This window comes from Rutilus rutilus (assembly GCF_951802725.1).
Source record: "Rutilus rutilus genome assembly, chromosome: 25".
Lineage (NCBI taxonomy): Eukaryota > Metazoa > Chordata > Actinopteri > Cypriniformes > Leuciscidae > Rutilus > Rutilus rutilus.
In genome coordinates, this window is record NC_140229.1 from 21,363,343 (window position 1) to 21,383,663 (window position 20,321).

General features: G+C 38.3%; 1 protein-coding gene across 1 annotated transcript; it reads left to right on the forward strand.

Annotated features, from left to right (window-relative positions):
- Positions 1-2,782: 2,782 nt before the first annotated feature.
- Positions 2,783-9,329, forward strand: fstb (follistatin b; the record flags this gene model as incomplete). Its single annotated transcript, XM_084400520.1, is given in 7 exon segments — positions 2,783-2,934; positions 2,936-3,024; positions 3,800-3,991; positions 4,212-4,430; positions 5,418-5,642; positions 5,916-6,149; positions 8,467-9,329. Coding segments are annotated over 7 exon segments (1,194 nt in total). The 3' UTR covers positions 8,550-9,329.
- Positions 9,330-20,321: the final 10,992 nt, after the last annotated feature.

Here is a 20,321-nt window from a genome sequence, read left to right on the forward strand (position 1 = left end):
ACCAATAGCAAAGCACAATCCAATCAATTCTGGACAAAATCAAGTCATGCCCTAGCCTGGCTAACGTCAGACCAAGTCTCATTTGAGACTTGGTCTGGGAACCACGTGTTCATTTTCTCGTATTTGAGGCGTGGTTTACGAATGCCCAGAGCCGTTTATTGGGCGCTATGAATGTCTATCAAATGCGCCTGTACGTAGCTCATAACCAATCGCTTCAATTATACCAGATGACGTATGTAGAGTGACAGAAATTCAACGAGGAAAAAGACGATGGGTCAAAGATTTATTTGTGCACGATGGCGTTTAGCGAATATTACCGTTTGTGCAAGATAAACATGAGGGTAGAAGGTAACGTCGAGTCTGATGCCATGTTGGATTCATAGATATAAACAAACTGCTTCGGTGTCGTCATCGTCTTGCTGCTCCCTCCCCGTTCTGTGATTGGTTCCCTTTTTCAGGGGAAAATCTGGTTCATGGTGTCCAGGCTGCCTAGCAGCGAGAATAAAATCGCGCTGCGAGCAAGGCAGTATGGGGAAACCCATACTAGTCATGCCCTACATTTGTTCTTGTTCGAGATGCCGTTTAAATCGGCTTAACATTGCTGAGCCACAATCCTTATTCTGAATTCAATGCCAAAAATGTCCTACTAATTGAAGTCACTTGTCATTATTGTAATAGTAACTAGAAGCAAATAAGGAATAAGTACTACACTTTAAAATAAAGGTTCCAAAAGGGTGTTTTCGTATAATAATGGCGAGACGTGCGTTTGATCCGTTGTTTTTATTACATTTTTCTTGTATACTTGAAGTTACTCTAAATGTTATATATGTATGTAGTGTTTTACACAAGTCTCTAAATATAGTAACCATTAAGAAAGTGCAAATACATTATATGTAAGGACATTGAACTCTGAGGTTGGTGAATGGCCCAGTTCAAAGTTAGTTCACTCTTTATCAGTGAATATATAGCTGTTTGTAGCGATGCAACAGAACTATTTTCAGTTCCTCAAAGAACCTTTCAGTGAACAGTTTTTAAAAAAGAATTTGCTTTTTAGTGTTATGAACATTTTAATAAGATTCCGTAGATGTTAATGGTTCTTCATTTATTTTTAAGAGTGTATCTGATAAGAACTTCTTTGCATGGATGTAACGCCTCATCTAAACACCTGGTCTACACTGCAAGTTCACGACGTCAGCAGCGTCACAGGAGTTTGTCGTGTCGCGTCACTAGTTGTGTAGACGGGGTGTAACTCAACACCCTGATTGCTTCCTTTTGAAGAAGGATTTGTTGTGCTATATTTACAGGTTTGACCCTGGGGAGGACCAAACAACTGTCTCAACTATTATTAGAATGACCGTATCCTTGAGTCTATTATTACCCGTCATGAATTCACAGTAATAGACCACTTTAAAAGATTAACGCTTATCGTCCAAACTGAAATGGATGGAAAACTGTCTGGATCTATTCAAAGCAGAGGTCTCAAATAGTTCATATGAATCCCACGGCACAGAGATGCTGTTGCATTGATGGACATATTGTCTATTCATATTGTCTGGTTTGCTGTACAAACAGCTATATTCACTGATAAAGAGTGAACTCTTTTTTTTTTTGTGACAGTTGATAGTAATATTAGAGTATATTACTGTTAGATAAGCCATAGTTTTGTGTCCAGCATTGACGTATACAAACTGACTTTAACTTCTAGGCATTTTTAACACATCAGCAAAAATCCAGTAACTTTTGAAACATTTTTATGTATTCTATTATGTATTTTAATAGACATTTTTAATAAAAAAATACATACAATTCAAAGTTAGGTATCAGCCCTGTTAACTATAGCTTACATTATCTGTAGAATACTGTACAATTTCATAACTAAAACATATCTCATAATAACAGTCTCATCCCCTTGTGAACTCTCTTTCATCATCTTATATATTATTATGTTTGTCGGCTGGTGCGATTTTAAATAGTCAACCCTGTTACCAAGTTGACATGATTTTGTACAGTAAATATTTGCAGGAATATCCATAAATTTAAACCTAATTTCCCTTTCTTATAGACACCTTTCAAGACCTCGAGCACAGGGCTAGTAATGGCAATAGAAAGTATAAAATTGTCAGCCCTGTTCCTTTGGGCACAGCTCTATTCCATTTGGTTACACTTTATTTTAAGGTGTCTGTGTTACAGTGTAATTATACATTTAAGTACTGTGTAATCATAATTAACCATGTGTACTTACTATAGGGTCAGGGTTAGGATTGGGGGTGTGGTTTAGACTTAGTTACATGTAATTATGCATGATTTGTAACTACATGTAACTTGTGTAACAAGGACACTGTAAAATAAAGTGTTACCTTACATTTTATTTAGCCTCAGATGGCACTTCCCAATGCCACTGAGCATTTGAATTTTCTGAGAATATTTACAATCCTATAACAATCAAAGTTTTTTAAATCTTTTTTTAATCACATTAAAAATAAACTATTTATTCTGTAATTTACCAGAACCGGGTTCTGTTTGATACAGTTCAAACTCAAAGTTTGGCATATGTTGAGAGAAAAACTATTTCTATCAAATAACTGTTGTAATAATCAGCCTGTTATCCACAAATCCAAACAGAGCCCCAAATCACTTTGCTGCTGTTGTCCAACTCTTTGAACCCTATTAAAAACATAGCCCCAAATCATAATGTTGCTCTTGAGAGGAGAAAGTTTCTAGACTTAAATGTCACCTGATAAATTTCGGTGAGCAAACTATTACAATGCTCTCCCCACCCCCTATGAAGTATGAAGACCGCCCACCACAGGCATCCAACTCGAGACCCCATATAGATTTAAAAAGCGAGACGGATTCCGTGTGTATGACAGTCACTGAGTGCGAAGCATCGGGAGAACATCTGTCTGTCTGTAGTCCGTCTGTCTCCACTTTTTCTGAGGATGCTACAGTTACCGCGGCTCCGCCAGGGCGTGATCGCGCTCCTCATATGGTTCGCGCACTTGATGGAACAGCAGAAAGTACAAGGTAAAGTGACATTTATGCTTTGCGAGCTGTTTTAAAGTCTGAATGAGGAATATTATGCAGTGTTAAAACCATTAATGCATTGACTTGGACTTGAGAAGGTTGAATGGTGCGTTTGCGCGCTGGCGCCTCTCATGCGTAAAAACTAAAAAAAATTATAAGTGAACTTGTTTTCAAGTCACCTAGCTATTAGAATTTATAGTCGAAACTCATTAGAAAAGGAACCATATCTTTGCACGCACCTTCCTGATCTTTAAGTGATTCGTATTTTTAGATGATGTTAAACTTTGTGCAGTAAGTGGGGTATTTTTCTCTCTCCATTTATTATGTTTATAATGGCATTATGTCTAAACGGTTGAGCATGTTTCCGTGCAAGGCACAAAACGCTTGCACAACCTCAATATAGTGTTTCTGAGGAGTTTGAGTGGATTCAGATGGCAGAAGGACTCTTTGAACATTTGGAATCTCAACCCAAGTTTCTTTAAAAATACCCCTTAAATCATTTTCAAATGTTTGTTTGATCTTTTACCTGGATCCTGCTAAAATCAATGGGATTTTTATAGTCATAAAGCAACTTGGCACTAAAGATGCAACCAGATATTCAATATTGAGGTGACCCAAGGTAAAAAATTAAGAACCGGTCATTGTCTGTTTTGATTGTCCGAAGTGGTTATGGGCACTAATTGCCTCCAATTAGCTTCATTCTATTATATTGAGCGATGAATGAGCAGAATAGTATTCGGCATGTATGAGGGGGTAATAAAGTGACTCTTTCCAGCTGGCAACTGCTGGCTTCAGCAGGGCAAGAACGGGAGATGCCAGGTTCTGTACATGTCTGGGATGAGCCGGGAAGACTGTTGTAGAAGTGGTCGTCTGGGCACGGCGTGGACCGAGGAGGATGTACCCAATAACACACTCTTCCGGTGGCTGATCTTCAATGGCGGCGCACCAAACTGCATACCTTGCAAAGGTACCGCATAAGAGTGTTTTCATCATTTGGATGACTGGAAGTAATCTGGAAAATTTGATTTCGATTTCAGACAGGAAATGTTAGGAACACTTGTATATAGCATATAAATAGTGCAACCCTTTGTCAGTCAGAAATGACATGACCACATTTAAACCACAAATATTTATACATACAGAACTGATATGTCAGTTATTCATAACCTTCTTTATTGATTCTACAGAGACTTGTGATAATGTGGACTGTGGTCCTGGAAAGAGGTGCAAAATGAACAAGCGGAATAAGCCGCGCTGCGTGTGCGCTCCAGACTGCTCCAATGTCACCTTTAAAGGGCGCGTGTGTGGCTCAGATGGGAAAACGTACCAGAACGAGTGTGTACTCCTTCGGGCCAAGTGCAAGAGACACCCTGACCTGACTGCGCAGTACCAGGGAAAATGCAAAAGTACGGTCACTCAAGAGAAAAAGAAAAGAAAATTTACTTGATTGATTAGTTTTGTTGCGCACAAATCATAGGTGTACATTCTTCCAAAGAAAAAAGAATGTCTTTGTAATCTTCAATCCCAAAAATAATAACCTGCTCTGCCTCTGAAACAACTTTTTTTTTACCGGTGACATCACCTATTGGATAATATAGGATTTTTGGTAACACTTTACAATAAGGTTCATTTAGTTAACATTAGTTAACTACCTTAGTTAACATGAACAATGAACTTCTTCAGCATTTATTAATCTTAGTTAATATTAATTTCAACATTTACTAATACATTATTAAAATCAAAGGTTGTATTTGTTAACATTAGTTAATGCACTGTGAATTAACATGAACAAACAATGAACAGCTGTATTTTTATTAACTAACATTAACAAAGATTAATAAAAACAGTTACATATGTATTGTTCATTGTTAATTCATGTTAGTTAATACATTAACTAATGTTAACTATTTAACCTTATTGTAAAGTGTTACTGGATTTTCAGTTACGTTCTTTTAATTTACACCCACTTGAAATATGGGTGTTATTCATTGTTATTGAATATAACAATCTAATGAATATGGAAAATTTAAGTCCCAAACAAAATTTTTCACAGAATATCCTTTTTCGCTCAGAAATACGTCACATTACAGAAGTTAAATGGTGGCGAGTGTCATTTCACGTTGACTTTTTGCGATCAAAACTAAGAATAAGCTTAATTCTTAATCTCTAACTAAAATGTGCATTAAAATGAACAGAATGATAACTTGCTAGTAACTGACCAAACATGCATATCTTCATGTCTTTCTAATAAAAATATTATGCCCACCAATATATGTATAGAGAAAGAATAAATACAAGATATGCTTTTATGCATAAGCTAGTTTTAATTCAGTGTGTAAAAGCTTGTTAGCTACAGAAGCTGCCAATTTTGACAGGATATTATTTTTCGCCAGAGTCATGCTATGACGTGCGTTGTCCTGGAAGCTCAACATGTGTACTGGACCAGACCAACAACGCCTACTGCGTGACCTGCAACCGGCTCTGCCCTGAGGTGACCTCGCCGGAGCAGTACCTGTGCGGGAATGACGGGATCGTGTATGCCAACACCTGCCATCTCCGAAGGGCCACGTGCATCATGGGACGCTCCATTGGAGTAGCCTACGAGGGGAAATGCATAGGTGAGAATAAGACACAAATCTTGCGCTTGCACAATCCTCCTTAAACATGTGGTTCTCATTACTCTGTTTTCTGTTGCAATAACACATTCATGTTTCACATGGGTAGCAGTGACTGTTGCTGCTTTTCTGCGTTATTTAATACCTCCTCAAACCACACTGAGTGAAACAAGACTAAAATTAACATTCAGTGTGGCCCAAAGAAGTGGTTTTACACAAAGTGAAATCATATTTTTTGGGATAACTTTCTCATTTGGTCCGTCTGCTATGCTTCAGACGCCAGGTCCTGTGAAGACATCAAATGCCGGGAGGGACGGAAGTGTCTGTGGGATAAGCGTACGGGACGGGGGCGCTGTGCGGTGTGCGAGGAGGACTCCTGTCCCGAGAGTCGACCGGGCGACAGCGTCTGCGCCAGCGACAACGTCACCTACCCGAGCGAGTGCTCCATGAGGCAGGCCGCCTGCTCTTTGGGCCTCGTCCTGGAAGTCAAACACTCGGGCTCCTGCAACTGTAAGTAGAGGATGCTAAGCCTGGCCGCACCCTTGTCCCGCATTCCCACCCCCTGCCAGATAAACACCCCTCTTTCTCACCCCTCCCATTGCCCCCAAAAAGAAACACAAGGACTGTCCGAGAGCATGTATTCGGCTTCCTCTCGCAAAGACATTCTGTGTTTTAACTCAGAGGCAATGAGACGCTCTGATGCATTAGAAGTGTCCAGGACGGTGCAGATGTTCTCTTGCTCATCTATTGATGTCTTAAATGAGGTTAAGCCGAAATCTTTGAGGTCAAGTCTGGAAGGATTTCTGTTTGGGATGCGAGACAGTTCTGAACATGCTGCTCCTCCGCAATGGTGACACTATCTGTGCGTCAGAGACAGAAACGTGACGAGTCATGTGGAAATTACATAGGGACGTAAACTCACTTAGCGTGCTCTGTTTTGTGTTGTCTCTGCCTGTGGCTGACCGGCTCCGCGATGATGATCGCGTGATACAGATGGGCATGTGTGTTATGGACAAAGAAAAGCAAACCTGTTGCCATAATGGTGCACGCTCAGAAATATACCAGTGTTTGGGGCAAAAATACCACTGAAAGTGACAAAAATGCCCTAGTAATGTAAAACACGGGGGCAAAAAAAAAGTTTTTTTTAACATGTATTTTAATACATAGATATATTTCTGACATATATTTTAATTGAAGTTTTTGAAATGGTTGGTATGCTGTGTGTGTGTGTGTGTGTGTGTGTGTTTTATATGGTTTAGAAATATATGCCCAGAAAATCAATTCCAAGAGGCAAATATTGTCCGCGGAATTTAATTTCTGACCCCAGCTAACATCTTTGTCTATCATCTTTATGTAATAAAGGGAAACTCAACCATTTTTTTCACTGTCGATTTGTTATGTCCATTATTTTTTAATGAAAAAAGCCACTTGAGGGCCGTTCACACACCAACAAGGACGATAACTATAAAGATAACGATAAGGATTTTTATAGGCACAGAGAACCGATTACAGCGCAGACAAAAGATATTCCCTTACGCAAAGTAAATATATTTCCATATATTTATGATCTATATATTAAACGGTTTAAATAAATTGGAAAATATATGGAATAATAAAATCCATTAATATATTACAATATATTGAATAATGTTGATTAATGTGCATGTTGAAAACATGTAAAGTCTAATTGGTCAAACACAAATTAGTTGAGTTCAAAATACTAAATTCTCATGCAAATAGTTGCCTCAATTTTTTCGAGTTACACCAAAGCAATATTTTTACAGTGTGTGGAAACTGATTGCCTTAAATTTCTCAAGCAATTATTGCTTTGGTTTAACTAAAAAATAATTGAGGCAACTATTTGCATGAGAATTGAGTATTTTGAACTCAACTAATTTGTGTTTGACCAAACCTCTATGTAATACCAACTCAGATACTTTGTGTAGCAGAAACATAACTCAATTGAGTGAAAGTAACTCACGTAAAGAGTAAATATATTGTCACATATTTTTCAATATATGAGAAGCAGCATTTCCTTATGTATTATTCAATGTAATGTAATGTATTGTTCTGTATATTTCTCAGTATATTTCAATTATTTGCGTAAGGGACGTTGGAATCGCTTTCAGAGCGATTTTATCCAGCTGAACGATAAAAACACTGACAGCCAATCAGAATCCATCCTGCAAGTGACAGACAAGCGAGCGCTTAGAATAAACACAACGACGGTGTGGACGCTAATATAGTTATCTTTATCGTTATCGTTCTTGGTGTGAACATACCTTTATTCTTCGCGTAAAACGTTTCTAGACAATGTCACTTCTTTTGTTCTAACCTTATAATGGTTCAAATGTGGGACATAACAAACCTCATGTGGAAAAAATGTGATTTTATGTTTAGTATGAACATGTTTAGATGGTTCGGTGATAAGTTAGAACGTTTGTTAATGCCTTAAAGTAGAACCATCTTTAACCAGCCCGAGTCTGTGTGTGGTATTCGTCATCTTCCACAAAAGCAATATTTTTGTTTATAAGAAGGGATTGCGTAATGTCTCTTTGCTTGATTTGATTCGATTCTGTACAATGACTTGACAAATACAAGAAATTGTCTCCGCTAATAAAAGACAGAGGTAAGGCCCCATTCCACAGAGAAATTCAATCCCAGGCTCTCCTTCAACCCTCAGCTGTGATCCCACCACTTTGTGTGAATCGCAAAGCATTGTTAGAGATGCTTTGGGAGAAAGATGCAAGAAGTCATGCAGTAAGACTCTGTGCCTGAATGCTGTTGTGTTTTATACTAATGCAACAGCTGCTATATTCCTCCGCAGCGCTCTCAGAAGAGACGGACGAAGAGGAGGATGATGAAGATTACGCGGATTATAGCCATCTATCTCTGTTACTGACTGGATAAATCACATTCAACAGCAGGACTCCATTTAAGCACAGAGTCGTGTTCATACTGTACATACATGTACTCTTATTTATTTTCCGCAGACATGTGGAAGATGCTTATTGTTCTAGATGTTTATTTATACATTTTTGTCTTCTTATTTATACATTTATAGTCTGAATAAATGAACTGTCTACCGTCTTTTCTTTGTCGTCTTTGGAAGAATATTATTTATTATAATGTGCAATGTAACGCTGTGTGTGTTTTGAAAAGTGTATGTTGCGATTTGTGAAGGAAAAAAAGCTTAAACAGTTTGTGTCATCCTCCAAAAAATGGAAAATCTGCAGCAAAACTTGCATGTGTTTTATTTATTTGCAATCTAATGTTCACTAATAAATGTATTTAGCGTAGATCTGCTTCGGTTTACAATCAAAGCTGACAAAAGCAGCAAAAGTCTATGTATGATTTTGACACATACACCAAAAACAGTGGTTTTATTTGACAGAAATAATGTTGGAATCAATGCATTGTGTTTTATAAAATCAAAATATACCCGTGACGCTATTTTCTGCCAATATGTTTCCTGTTTTTATGTGGGTGCTGAGACAAGAGGAATCGTTTATCATATATTGTATATAATTAATCAAGTATTGTTTTCTTGCCATATATTGTTTGTCTTTTTTATTTTAGAGATCCAGCTATAAATTTATAGTTTTGTATTTGTTTGTAAATGTTTAATGTATATAAAGTTAATGATGCCATTTGTAAAGATGCAGTATAAAGAGTAAAATCTGAAAAATCTACTTCAGTTACTGAGAGTATTATTCCTAAATGTGTGAAGTGTAAATCTTGTCATTTTAAATCTATAATCCAATGTTGGGATTTTGACAATTCTTTCAGAGCGTAATTGGCCCTGACCTTGAATCCTTAAAGTGGGAATTTGTTATTCCATGCTAGTCTCAAGCAGATTGATCTGAACACACACACACACACACACACCAATCTAAGTTCTGCAGAAGCCACCGGAACTGTCTGAGCTGCAGTGGAGAAACTAATTTGCCAGGAAGTTTCACAGACGGCTAATTGTAAAGGAGAGCGTCACCACCTCTTTGCTTTGCAAGGCTTCATTAGACGCTTATCGTTAATTCAAACCCACAGAGATGTTTTTCAGACAGTGTGGGAAAACTCTTCTTTTTTTCTTCATCAGATATTGTGCTCAGGCGCCTTTGTATGTCAACATTTCTTTCTAGACTGTGAAGAACAGTTCATACCCAGGACGATATCTATACAGTTAACAGATAAAGTTCTAAAATCTTTCTACATATAAAAGTATAGCAGAGTTCACGCCACAATTATAACGACAACGGAACAGAGGAACGGTATTGTCGATTTTTCCAGCTGATGAACAACAGCCGATTAGAATAGAGCTGCTTTAAGAGCGTGAGCATTTAGGATACTGTTGATGCTAATAGTATCATTATAATTTGTCTTTTTGGTGTGAATGGGCCTTAAAGGTTTAATTTACCCACCCTCAAGCCATCCTAGGTGTATATGACTTTCTTCTTTCAGCCGAACACATTCTGAGTTATATTAAAATATATCCTGGCTCTTCCCAGCTTTGTAATGGCAGCGAATAGAGTTTTTTAAGCTCCAAAAAGCAAATCCATCCATCATAAAAAGTAATCCACACGGCTCCAGGGAAGGCCTTCCAGAAAAGCCTTCTGAAACGAAGCAATGTATTTTTTTAAAGAAAAATATCCATATTTAAAACTTTATAAACTACAATCACTGGCTCCCAGATACGCACAATCACAAGAGAGTCGAGTTCTGGCGGAGGGGCGGGCAGGAATTAGAAGTCTAAAACGAGAAGTTTAAAAAAATATATCAGAGGATTTCGATATAAACGAAGAGGAGGTACTTAAAGGTCCCGTTCTACATGATCCCATGTTTCAAACTTTAGTTAGTGTGTAATGTTGTTGTTAGAGTATAAATAATATCTGTAAAATTATAAAGCTCAAAGTTCAATGCCAAGCGAGATATTTTATTTAACAGAAGTTGACTACATAAAACGGCTCGATTGGACTACATCCCTCTACTTCCTTCATTAGTGACATCACCAGAACCGTGTTTAGACTAACCTCCGCCCACAGGAATGCTCCCTCAACTCTACTGGCTACTTGCGCACTTCTTATAACTTAGGCTACTGTGTTTACTCAGCTCTTACCGTGATTTTCTGAAGTAAAACTGACGCTTCATCTTTTGTGTGATGTACAATAAACTTTATTAAACTCATCAGTACATGTTTGATCATCATTCGGACCTGGTCCGAAACAGCAGACTTGTAGGCTGTTAATAAATAATGGATACATACAAGCAGATGACAAACTTAAACTACTAAACCATACCTGTTTCATCTCTATACAGCACTCTGACTCTGTAGGCATTATTGTCCGACTCGAAATGAACGCCGTTACTGAGAGTTTCTGATATTATCATAGACAGTAAAAGAAATGGACACAGCGACCCCATTGGATTCAACGGAGACAAAGTGAAGCCAATTAGAAACTCTTACTTCCTGGGGGTCCAGCGTACTGCGCAGACTCAAACTGAGCTCGACGACGTAGATGTGACGTGAGCAAACCGTCTGTCTTCTAGTAGCTGTGCCAAGATCAATCTGAATCATTACCTTCCGAAACTCGCAGAGACGGAGAGCGTGAGTATGAGCTGTCCATGATCTTGGAGCAGGAGAAACTTTTTGTAGGTGTTCTGATTAATTATTTTGTCATTTTGCCTCGACGTCCTCCCGATTGCCCGCGAGCTTCTCCTCCTGTCCATACGGTAATTTCCTACTGTGCGACAGAGAGTCGCGTGGCTGTGACGCAATCGTTAGCCTACTTTTACAAAAACTGCTTCTACAGGGTCATAACGTAAGCTACAAGGTAATGAAGCCTTTTATAAATTTTCGTGTTTCTTTAGAAATAAATAATGGACAAATGGAGTCTTTAAACGCCTCAGATGTGAAGTTATTCGCTGTCAAAGTGACGCCAAAATGAATGGGAGTCAATGGGATGCTAACAGCAGGTGGGGTTCCGCTAGCCAATGGCGGCGCCCGGGGGTACCTTCAAAATAATACAAATCCCTGCCCCCCTGGATATTATCATCATTCCATGAGATGAATTTGTCCTGACAGACTGAGCGCGAGCTCATGAAGCTCCGCCCCCTGGGTCGTCCAGCAGCAGCTCATTTGCATTTAAAGGGCACACACTGGAAGAGCTCGTTTTTCTGAGCCCCAAAAAATGTCAATGCTGTAAAAAATGATCTGTTGGGTATTTTGAGCTCAAACTTCACATACACACTCTGGGGACATCAGAGACTTATTTTACATCTTGTGAAAAGGGGCATACAACGGGACCTTTAAAAAGTTGGGTCCGCCGGAAATCGACTCGGACGTTTCCGGAATTGCTTCGCTTCAGAAAACATTTATTAACCCCCCTGGAGCAGTATGGATTACGTTTTATGATGGATGGATGTGCTTTTTGGAGCTTAAAAAACTCGGACACTCCCATTATAAAGCTTGGAAGAGCCAGGATATTATTAATATAATATAACTCTGATTGTGTTCGGCTGAAATAATTAAGTCATATACACCTAGGATGGCTTGAGGGCGAGTCCATTTTGGGGTGAACTATTCTTAAATTAAGCTATTTACAAATAGCCCCAGTGATAATTTACTTTGGCTTCATTGAAACTGAAGTAAGTGTTCAGTAAGGTGAGGTCTGTCTGTGCTGGCAGGGATGATCTCTGTTCTCTCGCGGGACAGCTGAATCAGCAGTGGGCAGGGGGAATATGGGCGCCCGGTCCGGCTGATACCTGCTGAGCAGCATCTGTGATAGCGCAGAGACAGCGAAGAGTAATCATATCTGAAATGCCTGCGACGAGGAAGATGGTAATCAGGAGTGAACACGGTGTCACTGTCTCAAGCTTGTTTTGGAAAACTAGCAGGCAGCCACTATAACGATGTTAAGAAACAGCTGACATTACATGAGAAAGGAGAGACTTTTTCCCATTGTTATGAGTTCAAATCTCTTGACATTACTATAGTAAGGATTTATATTTTAATTATTTTGTGGAATATTATATCATATGGAAAGAAATCCCTTCCTATGTAGTATTTTTGCTGTGTTGTCCAGTTAAAAAAACTCTTAAAAAAAAACGTGTAAGTGAATTGTTATGCAACTCTTCAACAGAATTGAATCCTGGCTGTCAAGCTCCAAAAAGAAAAAAGAAAAAAAAAATGAAAAGAAAAGGGTTTCATGCAAGGCGCACATAATGAATTAACAGCAAAAGAACACATATTTGACCCAAGTTGAGAATGTGTTTGTATACTGAATTGAATGTGAAGACAAAAAGACTGTTTACCGCAAAATTATCACCTTCATACTGAGCTGTCTTCATGTCTCTTATTAGCAGCACTGGTATACTGGTTTAAATCATTGAATGAAGCATTGGCAAGCTTTTCAAATTAAAGGTAGGGTGGGTAATTTCGGAGGGGCTAGCAATAGCATGCTAGCTTTCAAAGCATGAGATCCCGCCCTCCCTTCAGAGCGTCTCCAAAGCCACGCTTCCTTCAAAACAGTGAACGCAGATTCAGCAAAGCTTCACAAGAGATGTCTTTAAAGGTACACTGACTGTGAAGAAATTTCTCCCATCTAGTGGTGAAATTGTAATTTGCATTCAAACGAATAGTGCTCTCTATGCGCGTTGCAACTATGGTAGCCGTTATGTACCAAGAAGCTATGACAACATCTTCCAAATAGCACTTCATCGAGTTTAACTATGTTCTACTGTTATGCTGCCTATATAATGAATTACAATCCAAATTATAATTACAAACCAAACAATGAAAAAAAGCTTGTAATTTAGACCGTAACATTGATTAACCTGTCGAGAAGAAAGCAGGCAACTTCAGCGTCCCTTTCAAAGTCTTTCTCCTTCATTAGCTCTTTCCACCTGGGAAAAGCTATCCCGATATTAACCCACGTTTCCTTTTAAATACATTTTTTGCTTTTTTGGCGACGAGGATTCCTTCTCCTGTGGCTCGGCATAAGTATGATCCTGCATTATGAAGTACGTGCAGTGCAGCCTTTCAAATTAGCCGGGGCAGTGACAAGCGCCTCTCACTGATCTCCTTGTCCGTTTCAGCTGGTTTCAGTCACGTGACGCTCTGAACGAAAATGCATTGTGGAAACGCGTTGAGGTAGGCTAGGGCTTTTTGTCCCTCTCTGCTATTATAGTTTTTCAAAATGGCGGACTGACATGGAAGCCTCCTTGGACTTACCCATCCAATGCAATGTAAATAAAGATAAGAAATTCTTCGCTTACGAGGATAAGTCAGACCATTGGCAGGGGTAATTTGACACCAATGAGGACATATTTCTGAATAAAGACATTGATTTTAGCTAATAAAATACTTCACAGTGTACCTTTAAAGCACTTACATTACAATAAAAATGAACGTAAACAAATTACAGAGCTATTACTTGTAGCACCTGACTGCTGCGGATTCATTTCGCCATTGATAGTGTCGACAGAGTCTGAGGACATAACCAGCTCTGGGTAGAATGTCACGGGTTGCCATCTTGTACTTACAATTACAACATGGCGTGAACGCAGCAAAATCTTGTTGTTTTGGTTCAAGAGGAACTGTAAAAGGCGGCTGCTGTTTGTTTGCGGCGCTCAGTCACTGTGTGTCTATAACCTTACTGAACGCGCCGATGACGTGTGACGTTTGCATGAGCAGGTGTGCGGAGATATGGAAATACATACGTTGACAGGCAGGTAGGACATCCAATTATTGCATTTCAGACCGAATGCAATGATTGGACGAGAATTTTTTGGTCCTAGACTTCCACAGAAGATATATATATTTTTAGATTTAGATCACTATTATTGATCGCTTTCAGGATGTGAAGAGAGTTTTAAAGCAGAATAACAAAAAGTGTTTATGGAAAAAATTGCCCACCCTACCTTTAAATGAGTAGCCTATCAGTACCGATTTCCATATCAAAATGTGTAGTAATTTTTGTGTGTGTGTGTGTGTAATAAACAATATTTATATTTATTAGTGCAGAACAAACATTCATTTGAAAGGTCTACGATTTTCAGCCAAGTTCATGCGAGGACATCCTTGTTCCCTCTAGGTATAAATTAGTAACAACAAAAAAAAAAATGACAGTGCTAAAAAAGCATAAAGTGTTGTGTGGCACAAACAACATGTTCAGAGAGAACCAGTCTGGAGAGAACAGAGCTCTGTGGGTCATTTCCTGACGGTTCATTGGGGTCTCTCTAGCAACCAGTCCACCGGATCCCCGCTGGGTCTCTCATAGAAGTTCAATACAAACGTGCGAGTCAGTCAATGTCTGCGAGACAGCCACTGGTCATCTGAGGTTTAGCTCAATCTGTGTACGACTGATGCCTGGAAATAGCATGAGAAATGTACTTGAGGGTGTAATCGAATAGTTCTGCTGCTATGGACAGCAGTCAAAACAGTCTCTTCTGCCTGTCTCTGTCCACTTTTGATGAAGGCAAACCAGAGTGTTTCTGTTGCAGCTCATGCACGCAGTATACAGACCTTAATCTTGGTTTATACACTCAGTCTGTTGTCTTAAGTGTTTATGGAGCGTTATTAAAACCAGAGAGGCCTGTAGAGTCAGTGACTGATGGCCCTGTATGGAAAAATCCACGCTTATTAATGTGCTGTTGACTGTTTTTGCCATTGCAGAAATGTTCTCCATTAGCAGTCATATAAATTTGGTTTTAATTTTAACAAGGAAATGGAATTTCCGTACGCTTCCTCAAAGCTCGCCGACAGCGAATCGCATTCGAATCTGAGGGAACCGAATCTGCCGTTAAAAACAATCAGCAATTAAAGCCTGGAATGAGGCTTTGAAACAAGATCACAGACCGCCGCTATAAGAGACTATCATTGTGTTCTTACATTACTAAGAGTTTTTCTCACTCGCTAATGGAGAAAGATTCCTAAATGAGCATGCATGCCTCGTTACCCCAGACGGGCCGGTTTTGATGTTCCAGTATTGAAAAGGGGGGGGATGTACATTTTGTCCTTACATTTGAACTTTGTGTCACAATACAATGCAAAATGGCATGTGCGCTACATTCACTAATGGAGGCAACTCCAGTCACAGCCCTAACTCATTATAATCATTCATGGGAACATGCTTGTGGAGGTACGGCGGCAGGAACTGCACATTTCTCATCTGCATGAAGGAAAAAAGCACTACAAAAGGGTCGTTTGCTTTTCAGACGTATGGTCCTTTTGCTTTGAGTAAATATGGCCTAGTTAAATTCATTTTCATTGGCAATTCTGGGATTCTTGAGTTTCATTGTGGCTGATAAGGCAAAAACATAGTTTTTTTTCATGCATTGTCTGGTCAATTTTGAGCTTTTGGGCTGTGTGGCGTTTCACAACTTATACACTTTGTGTTTATTTTATTGCACTTTATTTTCACCTGTAGATTTCAATTACAATACATATCTTTAAAGTTGGTTTCTCAAAATGTGTTTTTACTCATGCACTTCACATGGTATCGGAAATTTCCTACTTCCTACTTCTGAAGTCGTGATTACGAGCTCGTCGCATTCAAGCGAAAGAGAAGGCATCATGGAAGACACCAGGTTTATTCTTGCCTTATTTATTGGGAAAATCTTAGCCAAAAAAGCCAAAATATTTAGCATCCTATTCAGTGACAACCATATAAACATTGACCACGTAATCTACAGACTGCTGACAATTCTGGAATTTCGGTCAATATACATGGATGGATGAGCTTTTCATCTCAGGTACCATTCACTCCCATTATAAAGCTTGGAAGAGCCAGGATATTTTTTAAGTCATAGAAAGTCATATACACCTATATGGCTTGAGAGTGAGTAAATCATGGGATCATTTTCATTTTTGGGAGAACTAACCCTTTAACGACTGGACGAGGTGATATACGAGTTGTGGAAAAAACTAATAAAGCATACCTGTCAGAGCAGAAGTCATTCTGCCCTCCGCCATGTTTAAAGTTTATGGCCCGCAAAACTTGGGAACTTGGGTATCAGAATTATCCCTGAGCTTGCCAGAGGTAAATATATACGACTTGAGAGGGCGATCATGTCCAATTTTTAACTAGGAAACTCATATTTACGATCATTCCGATAGCATGTGAAGGCAGCATTAAATACACCAAACTCTTATTCCTGACTATAATCTGAAGGTTTTTACAGGTTTGTTCATATAGTGCATTCAATTTTATTCCAGCTGTTGACAGTATTTTCTGATTTATGGAGTGATAAAAAAGAAATATCCCAAATCCCCTCTGTAAAAATCTTTTGACTCTATTAAGTCAACAGAATGTTTGGAATTCTTCATGTAATCAATCAAAGTATGATAATATCTATTAGTTAAATGTTTTTCCCTTTCTACCTGGGGTGTCTTGCCCCAAAGGGATAGTTCAACCAAAAATGTAAATTCTGTCATCATTCACTCACCCTCCAACATGTCAAAGTGCGGGTGGGGTCTAGTGCGGTTGTTTTGGACCCCATTGACTTTCATTGACATGAGGGTGAGTAAATGGACAAAAACTGTTGAAATATTCCTCAGAATATTTTTTTTTTGTCGCGGAAAGTCTTACAGGTTTGAACTATCATTTGAAGAGCTGCAAAAGAAAAAAAAAGACACTTTCGGAAACTCTCCCATTGCACAAGATAGAGAGCATTTTAAGAAGATTGCTTTAAGGCTGTCAGACAAGACTGACACTGGGGGAAAGGAAGACGATATTGAAAGTTTGTCTTGCAGACAGCTTTGTGATGTTCTTCAGACGTGGTTAAAGTTAAAGTGTTCATCTGTCTGCATGCTAATATTCGTCTGGGATATAGCGTGAGCAATTTCAAATGGTCTCAGGTTATTTTACATAATGTCTCTTCTCCAGACACAATACCATTACCAAAAGATGAATCTTTCAGAAGTTCTTTCTCTTACAACGTCATTTACATTTCATTCTGTCAAAACAGGTTTTGTAAGTCAGATCTCAAAATCAGAGGAATAATTTTCTGTCTGCTCCCAGAAAGCAAAGTCACAGACAGTTTTAATGTTGTATTGAGAGATTATTAACTGAATTACAGTCAGAAGAACTGAGTGTCAAGGGGAAATGAGACAGAGGTCAAAGTTATATTTCAGGATGTCTGCTGTCAGCTGAAACTAGAAGAAAGTTTCTTTAACATGCAGTCATACACTGTAAAATCCCTGTTAAACTGGTTATTTCCCGTTAAACTGGCAACTTGCCAGAAATTCACAGTAAAAAATAGTGACAATGTTTCCATTTGACAACTTATAACTGTATATTTCTGTGATATAATGTTATATCAATATACTAATATAATCTGACTTTTTACCTTAATATGTACCGATAACCACCACAATAGTACAGGCACAGTAGAAAACCGCATGATGAATCAGAGCTCAGCCTGTTCATTAAACATTAATAAGTTACATTACTAAATAACATAACACTAATGTGCATTATCGATAACAAAAATAAGAAGAAACAACATTATTGTAAAAAATTTAATCATTTGTGATGTGTAATGCAGGGACTTCTGGGAATGTCCTTTTACTGTTTTTTTACAACATCATATAATTTGGTAAAGTATATGATATATATGATATTCATAAATTTGACAGTATTTTACAGTTAAATTACATATAATGTGTTAAACCATCACTATATATATAAGGTTACTTACAGTTAACCAATTAACATGTTTCTACTGTATTTTACTCTTTTTTTTTTAAATAAAATAAAAATATAATTTAAAAAAAGACAAAAAATAATGTTTTAGTGTAGAATAAACACTGGTCTAGTGATTGTGGTCCTGCTTCCCCCTAAGGAAGGTAAGCGAAGAATATTTGAACGATTAGCATTTGAAATAAAAATATGAACTTAATAAATACTGCACATAATTCATATTTACATAAACCAGCCAATATTTGAATATAGCAAGCGAAACAATTTTAAACATTTTGTAAAAGTATTCATATAAATAATGGTCCTATTAGCACTTTCTGCATTTGGAGGCAAAGTTGAGCCACAGGTACAGCATAACATTCATAAAATTCATTTTAGTTTTCAGTTTTGGCATACGTTTTAGAATGAAAAAAAACCAACAACACTAACTTTCCTCATTTACATCTGTCAAATACAGTCAGGTGTACATGATGATCCCTTTATATACTGTATGTACATAATTTATATAATGTAAACATAATTTGATAGATGAAGGGGCTGACGCATCTTACCCCACTCTCACCTATAAAAAAACAACAACCACCTTTCACTTAAATCGTAAGTTCGCCGATTTTGTATTGCTTCAATTTCAGTAGTTTTTGTAAAGGAATGTCTACTCTTTCTCTGTTACCTGGACCGAGAAATTCACATTTATTTGTCAGCAAAAGTTTCTGCATCATCTGACTTTTGGCCAAGCTCCAGGGCTTTCATAAAAACGACAGATTGTACTTCCACGTTCTTGTTTCCCTGCACACGGAGAGTCTGATCGACAAAGGGTTATTAGCAAAACAGTGTTGTTAGAGTAGGGTTATCACTGAAAACTGTCTACTCTTTAAAGCTACACTGTGTAATTTTTTAAGTTGATTCTTAGCAAAAAACACTTTGTTCTTTCAAAATGATATGTGCTCATTAATGTGTAATTACTTCTACCAACTAATCAAGTATTCTCGTAAGCGTAGAATCTGCCATTTAGAATACATACGAGCGAGTCGCTCGAATGGCGGCAGCCATGTTGCGCCTCCATCTTGAAAATACATTAGCCAAAGAGGGACATACCTGGAAATTCAAGCTTTGCCTTTCGCGTTTTTACACTCAGTGGCACCGTGATGAATGCGAGGGGGAGATTACTCATGACTGCCGGCAGATTTGAAATAATACGGCCACCGTAGGAGTTAAAACGCCCTCGGAATGGGAGGGGCTAGAAAGTAATATTCAGTTGGTAGTTATATACAATTCCACCACTAGATGGGAGAAAATCCTACACAGTGTAGCTTTAAACAGCGTTATGGTAAACACACTATGGCAGCAGCTTTCTTACCTGTACGCGATGGAGTTTTGCTTTGGGAATTTGGGCAGACCTGACAGATCAGTGGTTTACTTACAATTGTTTCCCCTCCTTTTGGGCTCAAACTGTGCTTCGCTGTCATCCAGTTTGAAATGTTGACTACAAACACAGTTTTTTTTTTCACCCGTGGTGTTCTCTCAATATTCTTTGCAGCCTTACGTTCCCACTCCCGTTTTGTTTTTACATTCCCAGCATCTATAAATGTGTCGTCTGTCAATTTAGCTCTAGATCTCGTTTTGAGTCTGGTTTATTGGAAATCCCTACAAGCCAATGAAAAGAAACGGCCTCCATCTAGTAGTTTTGTGGGTTATGAGGACAGCTGGAAATCACTGTAGATGACTAATCCATAGACAGGGAAACTCTATGACTAATCACTATTGAGATGATGAGCCATAGAGATGCCGGCGTTCCTTACGCTTTAGTCAGAAGAGAGCTCAAAGCCTTCCAGATGACTAAAACAAGGGAAAATATCAAAAGGAGGACAGCTTTACTTACTGTTAAATGGGTCAATGACAAAATAATTGGAAATGTTTTTCAAATGAATTTGAATAATTTTTGGGGGCAAAAATATCAGGATGGTATCTTGATATCACAAAGCAA